Consider the following 20,629-nt stretch of genomic DNA (forward strand, 5'->3'; position numbering starts at 1 on the left):
AAGCAGCAAGATGCCCTAACAAAAGTGCTCTCCACGTTTCTGAGGGTAGATGCTGGGAAAGACACACAGGTGCACAGGCACTCAAAAGCCAGACCAGTAAGAAAACCCGCATGCCCTCCGTAACAGATAAATTCTCTGGTGACAAGCCTGCTGAATAATCTCATAATCATCCCTTGAATCTCTTTTCAAGCCAATGCTATTATTCTGCTCATGCTAATCCAGGGCAAAGGCACCTGGGCAGCCAAAGCTGGAGGACAGATAAAGGCCAGTGTAGGCAGCACAAAGAGGGAGTTCTGCATAACTTCTGAAGAAGTATCCAAACTTCCACAACAGTCCACAAGTCACTGGGGAAGTAGAAAACTGCTATCTGGCCCAATCACACAGGCAGAATTCCCTTTGTTCTAACCCAGACAGGCTGGCCCACTGGTGAAGTGAGCTGTCAGGAGGAGAACTCTTTGCTTTGCCAAGGAAAGGTTTTCTAAATCCACCTAGAAATATTGCACTTAAACTCACAGGCTTGGCTGACTTGCTAGGACGTGATGAATATCTATTCCTCTACCCTTGGGTGGTTTTTTATTGGATGGATTACATGGCAAGTCAGATTTCTGTTTGTCTTTTCACGTCAGTGCTGTGATGAAGCCTCTCTGAGCTGGAACTGTACTTCACCAGGGAATACGCGGTTTCAGTCCACAATTTAAAGCGGACAAGAAAATCTGCGATTGTGATGGGGCGAGTTGCGGGCACCGGGGAGGAAGGAGGCAGCGCTGCCGCCGCCCGGGAATGATGGATCAGTACAAGCTGCAGGTGGGCTGCCAGCTCTGGCTCTTGAGAGCTGAAGCCCACTTTTCAGGAGGGGAAAAAAAAAACAGGCATGCATTCTAGTTTTCCAGTCTTCTTAGTTTTTCCATGAGATTGGCAAATGCTAATAAGCTTGGCACAAATCTCTGAAGTCTCTGGTGAACATGTCAGTGCAGCCATCTGGTTTTCTCAGAAAACAGTGAGCCAGTAATTCCCTTACATAAAAATCATATTAAGAGCAACGTAGAAAGGCCACAGCATTAGAGGCCCTTTAACACCCTGCTCAAAAGCAACGAGCAGGCGTTCAGCTCAGGATGAAGCTGTCCTACCTGCAGCAGAACTGCGACTTCAGTGACACGGCGAGTCAGGCCTCCTGGCTGAGATTCCAACTGTTCCTTCAGTGATGGCCAAAGGAGGAGGGACAACTGGTCCTGCCTTTTGTGTAATATCACAGTATTTACAGGGCTAGGACTGGGCAGCAGCTTTTTCACATTTTAATCACATTTCCCACAGCATTCAATTACACCCGAGCTGTGCCAGCCCAGCCTCGCAGACGCTAACAGGAGCCCTCCATGGCTGATGGATCCGTCCATGGTCATGGCTGGCGGGAGAAGAGGCAGAGGACACCTCGCCTCCATGGCCGTGCAGGGAAAGGACCCCCGAGCCATCTGCCCCAAAGCTGTCTCCTCATTCTACCCTAAGAGATGACAGAAGTCAGAAGGCTCTGCAGGTGGAACAGAATGAAAGCTGATTTCTCAACTGCATTTCTTGTTCTAAGTCACACACACCCTGGGAATCTGACGGAAGGTCAGAAAATGAGGCTGGACCGTATTTATGAGGACAGTGAAAGTGAAAGAGACAGCTGCCAGCGCCAGGCTCTGAGAAGCTGAGCAGCACAGAAAATCCAGGTCATAGAACAGTTGCTCCCTCACAGGGAGTGTCCTGGCAGCTACAGAGGACCCTTGATTAGCAATCCTGGGCTGGTCAAAGGCCCTCAAGAGTGTTTCCTGATCCCTGCTTGCTGTGGGGATCAGCGACCAGCCCTGTGGGCAGCTGTGGCTGCTGCTAATAAAAATCATGGTCATGGCAGCCAACAATGCCACGCGGCAGGCACCGTTCTAAGCGCTCTCTCCACATGAACTCACTTAAATCTAACGCCTGCCCTAGGAGTTACATCCTGTTAGGACCGTTGCAGGTGAGGCACTGAGGCCTTAACCCACTTGACGTCACACAGCCAGAAAGCAGCAGTCTGTCCTTTTCACCCCTGTGTGTGCTGCCTCTGCTGCAGGAAAGGTCACGGTCCCTGCCCCCTCGGGGACTGACTCTGAGCACCTATCAGTGGCAGGCACAATGTCAGCCAAGTTGCTCATCAAGAGAAAGAGCTTTCCCACCACCTCCATTATTTTATTTGATAGCTGCCAGCTGTTCAAAGGTGCTTAACATATTAAAAATGTTGCAAGGAAATTAGCTCAGAAATTAGAAGGAGAAAATGGCAAGTCTGCTTTCTGCTTTTGCCGCCCTACACCTGGGCACTCAGCTGTCATGACACACCCATGTCCCCAGATCAGAGAGGAAAACAGTGGCCTGCCAGCACCCATGCTAAACTGGGCTGCAGGGGAGAGAGGGTGGCCAGAGCCCCCTGGGCTTGGCTTCTGCACCCCTCCCCAGCCCCAGAAGAGGCAACGTGAGCATGCCCAGACCCAGAGCAAGACAAAGCCCCTTGTTTGTCAGGCGGCCAGTGTTTGATTTATGATTGTGCCCAACTCTGCTAATACGGTAACTCAGACCCAACTGGGCGCGTCACGCCTGTGGTGAGGGCAGCTGAGCAGAAGCCTCACAGCTACGGATTGCACAGTGGCTTCCTTGGGCAAGGGTCGCACACGTCACGGTGTGTCACTTGTGCTGGCACAAACTGGAACTGCACCTCTCCCCTGCATGGCTAGGACGCTGGGGAGAGCAGTGCTGAGCATTTGCGGGGACACAGGAAGGACCCGTCAGCTGCGCATGCCTGGGGGCTCCGGTTCCTCCATGTTCCTGTGACATCAGGCAATCTTACAAAGTGAGAAAACCCAAACTCAAACTCAGCCACTGCACAAAATGGCCCAGAAAATAGCACCAAATACTAGTGTATCTGATGGAAGTGAAGCAGAGGCCTGAGATGGATGGCTCCAGCGTAGAGAGCAGAAGTCCCGGGGGGACTCAGGGTGGGAATGCTCAGTGTGGTGGTGGCTCAGGTGGGCGATGTGAGCGAGGCCTCCCTGTGCTTTTCACAGAAACAAGGGGCTGTGAAAATCTTTTAGTAAGTGCTCCTGGAGGCAGAAAAGTTACTCAGCAAGAGAGGACTCTGCGGTGGACAAAAGCAAAGGGAGGAAACTGGTGGTGTGAGGCTGACGCAGGAAATGTAGCTTTCCACGTGAGCACGTCAGGAGAGCCAGAGTGACCCTGAACCTCACTGCCCCCACCCACTGGCACCACGGGGGTGTTCTCCAGGCTGCCCCAGGGACACACAGCTAGAGGTCCAGGGTCCTATTCTGGTCCCCGCTATTTCCACTCCTGGGTCATGTTCCCAGCAGTGCATGGGAGCCCCTAAAATCTGAGCAAAGCTCTGGTCCCAATAACTCCATTTGTGCTATGTTCCGAGCAGAGCCACGCTGAAAGCATGCAGACGGATCACGAGTTCCGCTCAGGGCACTATCTCTGTTTGGGGAGTGTTGAGACTGATGTGAAAATGACTTTACATTCTCTTTAAAATGCTTAACTATGGGAGAGATGGGGAAGGAATCATCAAAATCCAAATAATTCAGGTAATCAAAGCTGACAGAAGACTGGCCCAGTCAAAACGCTATAAGAATGGGACACAAGAAGTGCACTGTCATGAAACCAACCCTGGCGGTCCCCCACCTTTCATGGGCCTAACGCCACCGTGTTGCACAGCCCCAACATGGAGACAGCCGGTGCTGCTGAGCAGAGCTTTCTGGCTGGAGTTTAAGAGCAGCAACAAAGGCAGTGGGGGTTTGTTCATCCCCCCAGATCTGCCTGAAACTTGAAACAAAATATTTTATTTGTCCCCAACACAGGAAATCAGCATTCAGGATGGGTTGGGGACTGGGCACCCAGGGCTTCGATCCTCCCTGCATGTTGCCCCAGTAGGCACATCCCCAAGGGGCCACGCAGCTCTGAGCCCACAGCACCCTCACCTCCCGAAGCCGCTCCTCACCTGCACTGACAAACGCAATGCTAGTTTTGCGGGAGTGGAGTGAGGAGATGCATCTTTTCATCCAACTTTACCAGAACAAAATATTGGTTACTTTTCCAGTGTACAGACTAAGTGTAAAAGCACCCTTAAGATGCAAGCACTGGATATAATTCTTATAAAAAGAATAAAATCAATTTTTAAAATTGCATGGAGCTGAAATATGTTGTGCAATGATGTTGACCAAATGAATTTTCCTTCAGCAGCAATTAGGAGGTGAGTTCTCTGTCCCTCAGTAAGTCTGGCCTGTCTAAAACCAGTCAGTATGGCTTCAGATACTATTTCAAACTATTAGCTTTAGAGTAGTATTACATATGGGATAGAGAGATATTTATCATGGGAAATTATTTTATAGGCAATTCATCCAAAAAGCAAACCAGGCCATTTCTAGCTTACTAGGAACTTAAATTCTTAAAATACAATCCATTTAACAACCAGCTGTAGTTGAGGTATCTTTTCTGTTTCTTTGTCCCTTGGAGACACCTTAACCTTTTCCATGTTGTCAGATACAAACGATTATGACTTTAAATGGGCAAGAACCAGCCAGAGAAAATGAAGTTGTTCAAATAAGACCACACATCTTGAGGTGAATACAGAGACAAACACGCACACGCAGAGTGTAGGTTTCTGATCTGAGGTTCCCCAATCGCAGTCTCCTATGGCCTCACTGGGGCTGTGCTGCATGGCTCTCGATGCACTGCTCAGCGTGTTGAACGGTGTCAATACTCTCCTCTGCGGCAGCACGTTCCTAGGAATCTGCTTGGCTCTATTTAGATTTGTTTAGATTCAGCGAAGGTTCAGCTCTGCCTACCATGTTCCAGCGAGCGACTCACCCCTCCTCTTTCGGCGGGGTAGGGAAACAGCTCTGGTTACCTTTGCAGGGTCTGCCCAGCTCCTAAGCATCAAAAGCTGAGGTCTGGAATCAAGAATGTCTGTTCCTGAGTCAATATTTTAACTCACTGCCCTGTAGACCTACTCAGGACAGTTGGAAGCAACGTAGAGAAGCTGAAGCACTTATGTTTGCAAAGAGCACAGGGCACTATAGGGACTGTGGCCGGCTCTCACCAAACATACAACAGGACACTCTGCCATCCCTCCATGGAAATCTCCCACAGAGAGGCCTTGGGGCCTTCCATCTGCCGAAAAAGAGTACCTATTATGTGCCAGGCTAAAAGACACCAGGCCCTAGGCAAAAGCACCCCCAAGCCCTATAAACTCACCCTACTATAATAAGAGACACTCCTCCGTGATTCAGACAGAAGGCACCAAGTGCCTACAGCAGAAAATTTAACAGACAAAATACATCAAGCTGCAGAGGACAGCTTACATTACTTTTCTTCTGACTTAATTTTTCCACTTGGAAAATAGACATGATTCTGCTTTTCATTGGTGGTGACTGATATTCACCAGATTTAGTAGACAGCACTTTGTTTATTTATAGGGCCAGTCTGGCACATTATGAACCAATAGCAGTGGCAAACATTTTTAAATGCATCTACGTTCTGTGATTGTGCTTTATGAAAACAGTAGTGGGACTGTAAAAAGCGTCAATATCAACAAAAATAAAAACTCTATTTTCTCTCCTAATGAAACAAAAGCAATCCCAAACTGCAACTAACTAAAAGCATTACTTCCTTGTGACACCGTAGCACTTATGTGCAGGCAGGTAGTGGGGCTTAGAAATGAAGAGCCTGAGCCCCGCACTCAGCCTGGTCTGAACTTGGCTCCCACACGGGCTCGGGAAAGTCACTTAACAAAAGTGGTTACATTTGTGCACCTGTAAATGTGGACAGCAACAACACCTGCCTCAGACAACTGTCATGGGTTTATCAAAGCGGCACCTGGTAACTGCAGAGCACGCTGGAAGGCTGTTTATCACGCTGCTTGGGCAAATGGCTGCAATTCCCCGAGCAAAGTAAGGCACGGAGTTTAGGAAGAGATGCCCCCACAGAAACCAGCCTGGGAGAGTTTGGCTAAGAAGAGCTGCCCGTGTACATCATCCTGATCATTCTAATAATTATTCCTGGATCTACTGACTTGGAGAAGAATTTGCTATGCTAATAGAACTGCTCGTTTTTCAGAATCCTAAAACCTGGGTCTCAGCTTCCACAAGTCTATTCCTTAACCTTTAAATATGAGATCAGAAATCAAGGCAATTTGATGTAAGATGGAGAAGCAAGGTTGGCTGAACAGGCTAAAGTTTCAGGTGGGGCAAGATATTTACATGGCCAGAGAAAGAAACAGTAATACAGGTTTCCTGCTGGGAAGGGGTTATCAGGAGGGTCTAGGAGAGAAAATCAGAATGTTGATTTAACATCTTAATGAAACCAGCGTGACATGCAGGAGTCAGAGAGACCAAGTGCTACCCGGGGTCACAGCACTCAGTGTGGCGGAAGCAGCCACCCAGGGCTCCTCAGCTGGAGTGCAACGACACATGTAGTAGTCCTTGATTCTCTGGGTTGTCAAAGAGTGGTTTATGTATCTGCCCTTTGGAAGCAGGAATGCTTTTGTCGGGAGCACTACTTCTCCCAGATTTCCTGTGCATAGGAACAGTACACCATCCATCCACTCATCCGTCCACCCAGCCACTGCCGACTGTGTGCCGACACTGCAGAGGCTAAGGTATGATGACAGAGTTCTGTAAATATCAAGGATGTTAACAATACCGAATTCAGTGCTTACTGCACAATAAAATGACAGAGTGAATTAAAAATTAGAAGTAAATTCTCAAGTTTATTATTTGTGGATAAAGCATGTGTGTGGGGGTGGGTACATGCATAATGCTTGATTTAATAAGCAATCCAAAGGCACGGAGCACGGAGTGAGGCTCTGCAAAGCACACCTCCACCACTGCTATTTATTTAATGAATACTCCTGGGGACTCTTTAAATTGAAAGATGGTTCATTAGATTTGTGCACCTGCCCTTCTCAGCAATCTGTTGTGTTTCTGATGAAGACAGGAAAAAACATGAACATATCATTTACGGGTATGTTATGAGTAACTCAGCTTCCAATGATTACAAAGTCATAAAGGACTCAGACTGCCTAATTTCAGGAAAATAATTTGTCTGAATCATTCTCTTTCCATTGCCATCTTATTCTATTCTCACTCATCTTGGAAATTTCAAGTGCTAACTCTTAAAAAACAAAAAACTGATCACTCAATACATTATCTGCAAGCTATAAAAGTAAGCATGTTTTGGGCGGCAACTGTGGCTCAAAGGAGTAGGGCACCAGCCCCGTATGCTGGAGGTGGCGGGTTCAAACCCAGCCCCGGCCAAAAAAAAAAAAAAAAAAAACACAAGCATGTCTTTAAAGTATTAAAAAAGAAGTCTTTTCAAAAATGGCTAGAAATAAAAATCACCTCTTTCTTGAAGTTTTCCTTTTCATTCTAATCAAGTTAATTGCCACCTCCTCTGGGCTCTGATCTTAACTTATACTTAGATCTACTGCAATCTGTCCTGGGGGCTGGCTAGCTACAGTGTCATATACATACAAAAACTCTTAGAAGGCCAAAAAAAAAAAAATCATCTCTATCCCTGTCTCAGTAGCTGCTACACAGGAGACGCTAATAAAAGTGCTAAATAATCAAAGGTAGGTTTCCTGCCTTAAACATAGATTCACTCATTTGCTGGCCCTTAGCAAACATTGATGCAAAGGCGCACTAGGTTTTGGTGCCGTAAAGGACAAATACATGAAGCCTGTGATGCAAACACCAATGTAGAAACGTCCCTGCCCTTGTGGAGCTTATGCTTAGTGAGGTGACCACTGTCCACACCTGCTCATCAAAGGCCCCAGGTGAAAATCTGAAGGGGGTATGTATTTCAGACAGGGCCTTGAACACAAAGAGCTATTTCCCTGAGAGGAGATTCTGAAAGAGCCTTTTACGACTCTTATTAAGAAAGTGGATTTACAAAAACAATAAATAAATTGTTTATTGAAATGATAGCAAAGCCTTGAACAAAGACATAGCCAAGAAATGTTGGTTCATCTTACACCGCCTCAGGCCATGTGCAGAGAGGGACTGATGTCTTGAAGGCTGAGTAGCCTTGAGTCCCCTGTGTGACCTGGCAAATGGTTTTAAATGCTGGTCTGGAACTCAGCAGTCACTTCAAAGAGGCTGGAAATTCAAGTGGTCAGGATGGTGGGAAGGACGTCTAAGGGCAGAACTCAGTTTTTTTACCTCAGGCTGGGGAAAAATACATGCGTTGTAAGAGGCTTCAGGTTCAGAGGCCTTGTGTACTGAATGCTGATGGGCTGGTTCACAGGCAACGTGGCACGAAGCACCACCAGTGTGCACGGCTGTGCTGAGTAACAGGCAACATGAAACAGTCCTTGCCTTCAAGATGCTCAACAAGGCAAACTAATTAAAATACAGTGACACAGGCTGGGTGCAGGGGCTCACACCTGGAATCCCAGCACTCTGGGGGGCCAAGGCGGGTTGATTGCTTGAGCTCAGGAGTTCGAGACCAGCCTGAGCAAGAGTGAGAGAGACCCCAGCTCTAAAATAAATAAATAAATACAAAAAACAGTGATATAATCACCACAGAGGTATAAACAAGATATAACAGCAGCCCGTAAGAAGCACTGATCAACTCTGCTTCTCAAAGTAAATGATTTATGGATACTAAAGAGGGAAGCATTCATTCAATACACATTTGATTGCCCACCTTGTTGTATAAACTGCAACATTGCTTTACTGAAATATATAAATATACACACACATATGCACGTTCTAACATCCCTATGTAGTTATTATCGGTCATGTAAAAAGCAAAAAATCCAGAGTTTCCAGAGATTCCGCTGCTCCAAAAGATGAGCATGGCTCTTACCTACTCCCTGAAAGACACAGCAGTGAAACTTTCCACTTCCTCTCTAACAGACAGGAACAAGACAACTGTGACAAAATGCTACGCTTACTGACGCCCTATCACTTTCATGTTGCCATGACAAAGACAACTGCAAAGCCCCAAGTAGCTTTGAAAAGGGTGGAAAATCCCTAAGCAGATCTCAGCAGTGTCAGATTCTCTCCAGGCCCCTTCAGATGCATCCCCCAGCCTCAAAGGACTGATGCTTTAGTCAGAGTTTCCAACAGTTTGTGTAGAATAAAGGTTTTCTTCTATAATTGGTGAAACAACTGGCTGGCTTTTGAGACCCTAATGTCCTGCCAGACCCTGTCATGGTTCAATAGTGCTAGACATCTAGAAACCCTAAACACTGGTTTTCCTTTGTCCTCCAGACACATGGGAAACACTCATCCATAACATTTGGACCGTCTTCAAAAAGTCTCCATGGCTACTGAGAGCAGGTGTTTGTTTCTACAAAGCAGCAGCAACTAAAATGAGAGTGAGTTTCATTTTCTGGTTTTGTGAGGACATTTACCACAAGGGTGATGAGCACAGGTCACTGTGCCCTGTTCTCAGCAGCATCTCATTCCTACAGTACAACAGAGGAAACAGGCCCGCTCCACTCGTGGCCCACAGCAGCCCTCTGTGCATGGAGGGGCCTCTGCAGAGCAATCCCTAGTCTGCTGAGATGGTTCGTTTTGCATCTGATCAATACCTACCAGCAAAGTGAAGCTGTGTTCCCAACTCATTCCATACTGTTGAACAAGCCTCTCTCGTGTCACATGGGGGAGCTCAGGGAGCCTCTCTCGGATCTGGTCAATGTTGATCACCTGCTGGGAGTCTGCCCCTGCCGGCAGAGAAGCGGTGTCATAGAGCAGCAAGGGAGGCAGGTTGGGTTCCGGCATGAACCTAGGCAGAGAGGAGACAGGGCCTGAATCTGGAGTACGTGGCTTCATGAGATAAATAAATCTACCATTAATTATGAGTGTTTCTGTGTTTAGATGCCATGTTACTTGCAAATATTTCTAATGTCCTATTATATCAATCCTGTTTCCCAGGGAAGTGATTGCATGAATGTTAAGACCAGCAAACCCACCACTCTCCATGCTTATATAGCAAAGAGGAGTGAAATGAGATAAACACAGGGTAGAAGCCACACTCTGACTGATAATCATGGGTAATTCATTCCACAATTCACAAAGAATCATGTCTACAGTCATGCGTCACTTAATGACAGGGATGCATTCTGAAAAATGTGTCATCAGGAGATTTCGTTGTTGTCTGAACATCCCCAAATGCACCCACACAGCTAGATGGTCCGGCCTCCTACACACCTAGGCTCTGTGGTATAGCCTATTGCTTCTAGGGTACACACTGCACGGCAGGTTACTATAGGCAATGATAACACAATGATAAATGTCTGCATACCTAAACATAGAAAAGGTAAAGTACAGGATTATAATCTTAGGGGACCATCGCACATGTGGCCCACTGTCGACAGTAACTTCATTACATGCTGCCTGATTATGAGACATTGGCTGGAAAAAATAGGGCCAGATAAGAACAATTTCCTTATCAGGAGAAAAGATAAACTTCTCCCATTTTTAAATTTCTACTATTTTAGCATTATTTGTGTAATAAATAAAAAGTCAAAGAAAAAAACTTTCTTTTTTGAAGAAATGAATGGATTTTGTCTAAATAAAATACGGATGCTAGACAAGAGGGAGGAAAGGAGGCACAGTGGAGCATGTGGCATTTTCAGGGCAGTGGAATGACTCCGGATGACCCTGCAATGGGGGACACAGGCCATGTACGCACATGTCAAAACCCATCAACTGCACAACACAGAGAATGAACTCTGTAGACCACAGACTTCAGTTAATAATAAGGAACCCATATCGGTTCATCCTTGTGATGCATGTCCTAGAGTAACACACAATAATAATAACAGGAGAATCTGTGTGTATGTGTGGAGGAGGAGGAGCATAAGAGAACACTCTGTACTTTCCATTCAATTTTGCTATAAACCTAAAACTGATCTAAAAAATAAAGTTAATTTTTTTTAAATGTGGAGGCTGCACCACTGCATATAATCTCAAGAAAAAGAGATGTCTCAAGACTCCGCCCTCCAGCTCCCCCCACAGCTCCTGAGACCCACGGCCCTCAGTCAGCGACTCATGCCCAGCTCCTACAACCTTCACACAGCATACCCCAGACTGGCGGCACCACCCGGACAGTGGCAGCGCCACCCGACAGTGATGGTGGCTCCACGGTCCCTCCCACTGGGGTCAAATTTGGGAGAAACCTCCCCAATCCCATGGAATGCAGGGAGAACCTGACCTGACGTGCAGGGGTCCCAGGGTGGAGAGTGGCCAAGGCAGAGGCATGGTCACTGAGGGAGAGAACCACACTTCTCTGCAGTAACCTCTGGCTGGGTACAAACACAGGTGGAACACTCCCCAGTTTCCAACGATCACGGGAGGGATCAGGCCCGAACTAGTCCTGCCTGCAGGTTGACAGTGAAGACAGCCCGGTGGGGGAGGCATTGTCTCCTCTTTGACTTAGGTGTAAATCCCCGGCATACTTGAGTATTGGAGAGAGCTGGGCTGCAGCCTTGTGGGGAAACCAGTGACTGGGAGTGACAGTGATGCAAAGTGGTAAAAGAGGTGCAGCCCCCCTGGGATAATTCTTTTGCTCGGCGGGCCTTTCTGACTCCACAGACCACCGGAGCGAGTCACACTTGAGCTGCCAGTGGACCCCTGCTATCCAGTTGTTGGAGACTTTTTGAACTCTTGCACTTGATCTGTGTTTGTGCTGACTGGGACAATTGGTTTGGAACTCTTGATTTGGGCCAATCACCCAGGGACTCCCCCAAGGTTATACCCTGGTTGTGTTGTAGAGGGAGGGTCTGATTCTCCTCTCTCAGTTATTACCAGTGGGGGGCAGGGTGTCTTAATTGTTTGTATTCCTCTACAGCTGAGATTTCAACCCAAAGTCACTGATCCACTAGGATTGGTCAGAATCTAGCTAAATACAAGACAGACCCACCTAGCCCCATCATACCAAGTGGGTCCCCAGAGTGTCAGGCTGTAGTACTGAAGGGGACCTTGGTAAAGCCATAAGGAAAAAGCCGAAGTCACCAGTGCCAGCATTCTGGTAAAGGGCTGATTAATTACATCTCCAGGAGCCCTAATTCCACCTTACCAGCCTCTATAAACAGACGGTGAAAAAAAGCCATGGGGTGGAATCACAGGAAAAACTCAGGCAACATGAATAACCAGAGTAGATCAACTCCCCCAAGGTATGACAAAGGAGATGCAACAGAAGATCCTATTCATAAACAAATGGCTGAGATGTCAGAAATCGAATTCAGAATTTGGATAGCAAATAAGATTAACAGAATTGAAATAAAATTGGAATTAGAAGTTCAAGGAGTAATTTAAACATTCACTCAAGAATTCAATGAATTCAAAGACAAAATCACCAAAGATTTTGACAAATAGAGACAAGAAGTTGCATCCCTCAAAGACCTGAGAAATATAGTAGAATCCCTCAGTAATAGGATGGAGCAGGCAGAAGAAAGGATCTCGGACATTGAAGACAAAGCTTTTGAATGCTCCCAAATGCTCGAAGACGAAGAGAGATGGAGAGCAAACATGGATCATTCCCTGAGAGAATTGTGGGACCACTCCAAAAATGCAAACATTTGCCTTATTGAAGTTCCTGAAGGTGATGAGAATGATCTGAAAGGCACAGATGCTCTACTCTAAGACATTTTAGAGGAAAACTTTCCAAACATGGCAAGAGATACTGAAATTCAGATAGCAGACAGTCTCAGAATCCCAGCAGGACTCAATCCAAATAAAGTATCCCCTAGACACACTGTAATTAACTTCGCCAAAGTTAATATGAAAGAGAAAATCCTGCAAGCATCCAGACGTAAGGAAATCATAATACCTACAAAGGGAAGAATATTAGAATGACTGCAGGTCTTTCTGCTGAAACTCTTCAAGCCAGAAGAGGATGGTCATCAACCTTCGATCTCCTCAAACAAAACAACTTTCAGCCCAGGATCCTGTATCCAGCTAAACTGAGTTTCATTTATGATGGAGAAGTCAAATACTTTCATGACATTCACATGTTGAAGAAATTTACCATAACTAAACAAACTCTTCAAGATATGCTCAGACCCATGCTCCTTAATGACCACCACAATGCTCTACCACCAAAGCAAACTCACTCAGAAATTATTGATCAAAACCCAACTTCCACAGTAGCAAAAGGTTTAAAAATGTCCACTGGTCTTTCAAAAAACTCGACACCTAAAATACTGCCAGGCTTAGGCTTATTAATATTCTGGCTGACTGGATACAAAAACTCAGGCCAGACGTCTGCTGCATACAAGAATCTCATCTTATCTTAAAGGATAAATATAGACTCAGGGTGAAGGGATGGACAACTATAATCCAGACAAATGGAAAACAGAAAAAAGCAGGGGTTGCAATTTTATTTGCAGATGTATTACCAACAACAGTAAGGAAAGACAAGGATGGTCACTTCATATTTGTAAAGGGAAACACTCAACATGGTGAGATATCAATTACTAACGTTTATGCACCCAAAGAAAATGCTCCTCAGTTTATAAGCAAGACCCTAACAGACATGAATAATTTGATATCTTCCAGCACCATAATAGTTGGAGATTTTTAACGCCCCTTTGGCAGTGTTGGATAGATCCTCCAAGAAGAAACTAAGCAAAGAAATTCTGGATTTAAACTTCACCATATAACAATTAAATTTAATAACATCTACAGAACGTTTCATCCTAACAAAACTGAATATACAACCTTCTCATCAGGCCATGGAACATCTTTCAAAATTGATCACATCTTAGGTCACAAAGCTAACCTCAGCAAATTTAAAAGAATATAAATTATTCCTTGTATTTTCTCAGATCATCATGGAATAAAAGTTGAAGTCACCAATAACAGGAATCTGCATACTCATACAAAGACATGGAAACTGAATAACCTTACGCTGAAAGATAGTCAAAGAGGAGAAGATTAAGAAGGAAATTAACAAGTTTTTGGAACAGAAAGATAATGAATATACGAATTATCAGAACTCTGCGATACCGCAAAGCAGTCCTAGGAGGGAAATTTATAGTGCTGCAAGTCTTCCTTAAGAGAACGGAAAGAGAGGAAGTCAACAACTTAATGAGACATCTCCAGCAACTGGAAAAGGAAGAACACTCCAACCCCAAACCCAGCAGAAGAAAAGAAATAACCAAAATTATAGCAGAATTAAATGAAATCGAAAACAAAAGAATTATTCAATGAATCAAAAGTTGGTTTTTGAATGAATCAAAAGATCAATAAATCAAAAAGTTGGTTTATTGAAAAGTGTAACAAAATAGATAAACCCTTGGCTAGCCTAACCAGAAATAGAAAATTAAAATCCCTAATTTCATAAATCATAAATGACAAAGGCAAAATAACAAGACACCTGAGAAATTCAAAAAATTCTTAATGAATACTACAAAAAACTCTATTCTCAGAAATACGAAAATCTGAAAGAAATTCACCAATATTTGGAAGCATGCCACCTTTCTAGCCTTACCCAGAAAGAATTAGAAATGTTGAACAGACCTACACCAAGTACTGAAATAGCATCAACTATACAAAATCTCCCGAAAAAGAAGAGTCTGGGACCAGACAGCTTCACATCAGAATTCTACCAAACTTTTAAAGAGGGACTAGTACCTATATTACATAATCTTTTCCAAAGCATAGAAAAAGAAGGAATACTTCCCAATACAGTCTATGAAGCAATATCACCCTGATCTTCAAACCAGGAAAAGACCCAACAAGATAAGAAAATTACAGACCAATATCTTTAATGAACATAGATGCAAAAATATACGATAAGATCCTAGCAAACAGAATCCAGCAATACATCAAACAAATAATACAACATGACCAAGTGGGTTTTATCCCAGAGTCTCAAGGATGGTTCAATATACATACATAAATCTATAAATATAATACATCACATAAACAAAATAAAAAACAAAGACCATATGATTCTCTCAATTGATGCAGAAAAAGCTTTTGATAATATCCAGCATCCTTTCATGATCAGAACACTTAAGAAAATAGGTCAATATCGCATTGAATGGAATTAAATTGAAATCATTTCCACTCACATCGGGAAGCAGGCAAGGTTGCCTACTGTCTCTGCTGCTTTTTAACATTGTAATGGAAGTCTTAGTCATCACAATCAGGCAAGAAAAGGTGACCAAGGGTATCCATGTAGGGTCAGAGGAGATCAAACTTTCACTCTTCGCAGATGAGATGACTGTATATCTGGAAAACCCCAGGGATTCAACTACAAAACTCTTAGAAGTGATCAAGGAATACAGCAATGTCTCAGGTTACAAAATCAATACTCACAAATCTGTAGCCTTTATATATACCAACATTAGTCAAGCTGAAAAAATAGTCAAGGACTCTATTCTTTTTAAAGTAGTGCCAAAGAAGATGAAATATTTGGGAATTTACCTAACAAAGGACATGAAAGATCTCTATAAAGAGAACTATGAAACTATGAGAAAAGAAATAGCTGAAGATGTTAACAAATGGAAAAACATACCATGCTCATGTCTGGAAAGAATCAACATTGTTAAAATGTCCATACTACCCAAAGCAATATACAATTTTAATGCAATCCCTATTAAAGCACCACTGTCATACTTTAAAGACTTCGAAAAAATAATACTTCATTTTATATGGAATCAGAAAAAAACTCGAATAGCCAAGACATTCATTACTCAGAAATAAAAACAAATCAGGAGGAATCACATTACCACACCTCGGACGATACTATAAATTGATAGTGATCCAAACAGCATGGTACCGGCACAAAAACAGAGAGGAAGATGTATAGAACAGATTAGCGAACTAAGAGATAAAACTAGCTATTTACCGTCATTTGATCTTTGATAAGCAAATCAAAAACATTCAGTAGGGAAATGACTCCCTATTTAACAAATGGCCCACCCCTTTCACCATTAACTAAGATAGACTCTCACTGGCTAAAAGATTAAACTTAAGACATGAAACTATAAAAATACTAGAAGAAAGTGTAGGGAAAACACTTGAAGGAATTGGTCTGGGAGAATATTTTATGAGGAGAACCCCCTGGGCAATTGAAGCAACACCAAAAATACATTACTGGGATCTGGGGATCTGATCAAACTAAAAAGCTTCTGCACAGCCAAGAACATGTAAGTAAAGCAAGCAGACAGCCTTCAGAATGGGAGAAGTTATTTGCAGGTTACGTCTCTGACAAAGGTTTAATAACCAGAATCCACAGAGAACTCAAACGTATTAAAAAGAAAAGAACAAGTAATCCCATCTCAGTGTGGGCAAGGGACTTGAATAGAAACTTCTTTGAAGGAGACAGGTGCACGGCCTACAGACACATGAAAAAAATGCTCAGCATCCTTAATCATCAGAGAAATGCAAATCAAAACCACTTTGAGATATCATCTAACTCCAATAAGATTAGCCCACATCACAAAATCCCATAACCATAGATGTTGGTGTGGATGTGGAGAAAAGGGAACATTTCTGCACTGCTGATGAGAATGCAAACTAATACGTTCCTTTTGGGAAGAAGTCTGGAGATCACTCAGGGATCTAAAAATAGATCTGCCATTTGATCCTGCAATTCCTCTACTAGGTATATATCAAAAATCACTTTATAACAAAGATATTTGCACCAGAATGTTTACTGCAGCCCAATTCATAATTGCTAAGTCATGGAAGAAGCCCAAGTGCCCATCGATCCACGAATGGATTAATAAATTGTGGTATATGTACACCATGGAATATTATGCAGCCTTAAAAAAGAAGGAGATTTTACCTCTTTCATGTTTACATGGATGGAGCTGGAACATATTCTTCTTAGCAAAGTATCTCAAGAATGGAAGAACAAGTGTACAATGTACTCAGCCCCTGGTATGAAACCAATTTATAAACACCCACACTTCCAATATGAAAGCTATAACCTGACTACAACCCAAGATGAAGGGGAAAGAGGAGGGGGAGGAGAGATGGAGGGTAAGGGAGGGGGAATGGATGGGTGGAGGGAGGGTAATTGGTGGGACCACACCTATGGTGCATTTTACAAGGGTACATGATAAATCTACTAAGTGTAGAATATAAATGTCTTTTTTTTTTTTTTTTTTTTTTTTTTTTTTTTTGGCCGGGGCTGGGTTTGAACCCGCCACCTCCGGCATATGGGACCGGCGCCCTACTCCTTGAGCCACAGGTGCCGCCCAGAATATAAATGTCTTAACGCAATAACTAAGAAAATGCAGTGAAGGCTATGTTAACCAGTTTGATGAAAGTATTTCAAATTGTATATAAAACCAGCACGATGTACCTCATAATTGCATAATGTACACAGCTATGATTTAAATCAAAAAATAAAAAGAGAGATGTCTCTCCCTCTGTTTCATTCTAGCACTAATGTTTTCTTTTTGCTCCTATTTGCTGAAGGATGGAAAATACCTAAGCAGATCTCAGCAGTGTCAGATTCTCTCCAGGCCCCTTCAGATGCATCCCCGAACCTCAAAGGACAGATGCTTTAGTCAGAGTTTCCAGCATTTTGTGTGGAATAAAGATTTTCTTCTATAATTGGTGAAACAACTGGCTGGCTTTGGAGCTGGCCTCTTACATAAGAGCAGGTAATGCAGAGTAAATGGTGGCTCAAAGGCAACATATTAGAAGTATGAGCAAATCATCGCCTCAGTGCCCAGTCTCTGCTGCAGATCAGTCTGACTTCTGAAGGTAAGAGGAAAGCGAAGGGAGGCTTCCGGAAACCCACTCTCTATTAACTCGAGGGATGGAGCTGAAGCCACTGGCTGAGTTGAAAGCCAAATTCCAGGCTTAGCAAGAAAGCCCAAAGAGTAGGGAGCAATATTAAAGAACAGGGAAGGTTCTTGGGAAGAACCAACTAAAACTGGAAGATCACAGAAATTAAAATAATTTTGAGTTTGACAGACACATGATAGGAGTCCTTGGGGCGAGCCTCCCTCCAAGGGTTCATGAATTTCTTCTCTCCCGCATGACAATGCTACATTAAATTTCCATTGACAGCCACGGCTATGCTTATGTCTTTCTGTGCTCCAGAGAGGAAAGGTGAGCCAATCTCAACAACTTTGTTGCATAAAACTTCAATCTTTGCAATCTACTAAAGTCAATGGGAAAAAAAATAAAAGGTTCATTTTATCTTAAGCCTACCATTATCTGCTATATTATTTATGGGTCTCGTATTAAGTCCAAATGGTTTAATTTTTCAACTAAGTAGCATCCTCTGAGGTTTGAAGGGAATTTCCATTAACATATACATCTCTTTTTTCATTTCTTATCAAGGAACTTCAGTGTATTACTGAACTTGTCACTGAATATATGAATAAGAACAGCTTCAGCCCCAACCTCAAAGGCCATCCTCTTAGCTTAACTATATAATTTCGATACAGAAATGAGCAAACAAGCATATTCCAACAGTTAAACCCTGTCAAAACACTCTGAGACAACCAAATCACTGCTTGTCTAATGTACACATAAAATAGGAAGCCTAGACATTCTATCATATAACAATAACTACAAAAAGTGGTTCCTAAAAACGATTTAGGATTATGATGTTGATTCTTCAAATGGACTTGAAATATGCCCGAACCCCAAATATGCAATGACATTTTGCCATGAGGAGTAACCCACCTGTAGTCCTGTTTTCCTTCTTTGTCTCTCATTGGCACGGTGCACCTATAATACATAGGAACACAGTAAACGTCACAGCAGCACCGGCTAGCCTATGTGCAGGGAGGGGCTTCCCTTACCAATAAGGGGGCGAGCAAGGTCAACTCTTCAGCCTTCCACAGGAGACGCATATATGAATACGTTAAAACATAATAACAAAGGACAGAAATGTTTAGGATGATTAAAAAACAAAAAAGAAAAGGAGTTGCTTCAATATCGGTAGCTTTTAATCAGCTCAAATGCTAGGCTTCTGAGCTTTCTTTTAGCATTCTGTTAATCAGCTCAAATGCTAGGCTTCTGGGCTTTCTTTTAGCATTCTGTTTAAAGTATAAAATCCTCAAATTTCTAAGTCAGAAAATTAGGGTCAAAGTTATCTAAACAAAAAAAGGCAAATTATAACCAGGCCTTCGCTTTCTTCTACCTTTAGCTCAAGCTGGTAAGAGTCTGATAGACTATTTAAGGAAGTAAAAATTCTTGCCATAAATCAGGTAAGCTGGAAGCAAGAGAAGGGCCAGGCCCTTCCCTAAGCCTAGCCCTCAGGTATTACTTGGGTCATTTCAAATCTCTTAATAGCCCCAGAGGGCATTCTATATCCCTGTGAGGTACAGTATTTTTCTAATTTTACTGATAAGGAGACCAAAGTGCAGAGAAGCCAAACACCTACTCTGAGGCTTGTGCCCCATAGCTGTGGTCAAGGTAATCTCAATGCAAACTCACCCCAACTTGTAATCAAATGAGCGTGTTTCATTCAGAATTTCACCTCCATTCTCAAGTTCCTGGATTTGCCTCTGAATTTCATAGTCTAAGAAAAACACAGTAATTTAGTAACATATTTTGATTATACCCTTCGTTCAATTAAGCAATAATTATCTTTCTCAATCTTTAAGTTAAAAAATAATCAGGAAGAAGACTGTTTATAACAATCTTTCCCTTATAAGCTGTATTTTCTTTTCCCTGCCATCACAAAATACTGGTTCTGGAAAGGGTCTTAGGCAGCCCCATTCCTTCAGTTTTTGAGGCAACCCAGGTTGGGTTGTCAGAATGCTGCCTACCAAAGAGTCTCATCCTGGAATCCATGGGTGGGCTTCAAAAGGTTCTGGTACCCCCAAAATTATATACAAAATGCAGGTGTGTGAGCATGTACATCTTTGGGAGAGAGGGTCCAGAATTTTCACTATATTTTCAAAGGGTTCTATGACCCTAAATGACTAAGAATGATAGCTCCATTCCATGCTCCTGGACCACCAAACACCACAGGCTGAGGCACTCAAAACATGGCCACACTTGCTAAGCTTCTTTGTGAAAAGAAGTCTAGCTCAAGCCTCCTCTTAACTCCCCATCTTGCCAGGCCGCACATTCTATGCCCAAATCCAACTCTTTTCCTCAGCTACTAAGTAGCAGTAATGCCAAATACATCAGTGTTTAACCCCTTAGCTAAGTGACTCCAACACTGTCCTTGGCTGAGATGAGATGGTGGCTCAAAGTCCTGACTAGGCAGAAAAAGGTGGTGGGGAAATCACAGGCTTGGAGAATTGAGCCCATGGTAGTAAAGCTTCAGTTCTAGTCTGTGTCAGACCACATGGAGAATTCTCTCTCAGACTATTCCTCCAAAGGGTACTTCAGAGGATAAGAGAAGGTTTGGGACAGCCAAAAACATGCCAGGGATCTCTGTAACTTCTTAGGGATTAATCTACCTAAAATCTTTTTTTTTTTTTAGGTTACCTTTACCACCTCTTAAAATAACAGGTCTCAGAACACTACCACCTTCAAAACTAGTGGTTCTCAATCTTCCTAATGCTGCAATGTATTTTCATTGTTTAAAAAGGGGTCACGACCCACAGAAGAACTTTCTTCCAAGCTTCCCCTTCACAAACTTGAGTTATAAAGGGTTTTCCTTGACTCAA

The 20,629-nt window shown here is 43.4% G+C and overlaps 1 protein-coding gene across 2 annotated transcripts in view; it reads right to left on the minus strand.

The window, feature by feature from the left end:
• The window catches only part of GATB (glutamyl-tRNA amidotransferase subunit B), an 80,963-nt gene that overhangs the window by 16,953 nt on the left and 43,381 nt on the right, over window positions 1-20,629 (minus strand). For both annotated transcript variants that reach the window (XM_053582856.1, XM_053582862.1), the window contains 3 exons: window positions 19,443-19,527; window positions 18,687-18,731; window positions 9,618-9,807 (listed from right to left, as the gene is read on the minus strand). In XM_053582856.1, the coding sequence (XP_053438831.1) occupies window positions 9,618-9,807; window positions 18,687-18,731; window positions 19,443-19,527 (320 nt within the window). The remainder of the gene's footprint in view (window positions 1-9,617; window positions 9,808-18,686; window positions 18,732-19,442; window positions 19,528-20,629) is intronic.

This window comes from Nycticebus coucang, chromosome 1, assembly GCF_027406575.1.
Source record: "Nycticebus coucang isolate mNycCou1 chromosome 1, mNycCou1.pri, whole genome shotgun sequence".
NCBI classification, from domain to species: domain Eukaryota; kingdom Metazoa; phylum Chordata; class Mammalia; order Primates; family Lorisidae; genus Nycticebus; species Nycticebus coucang.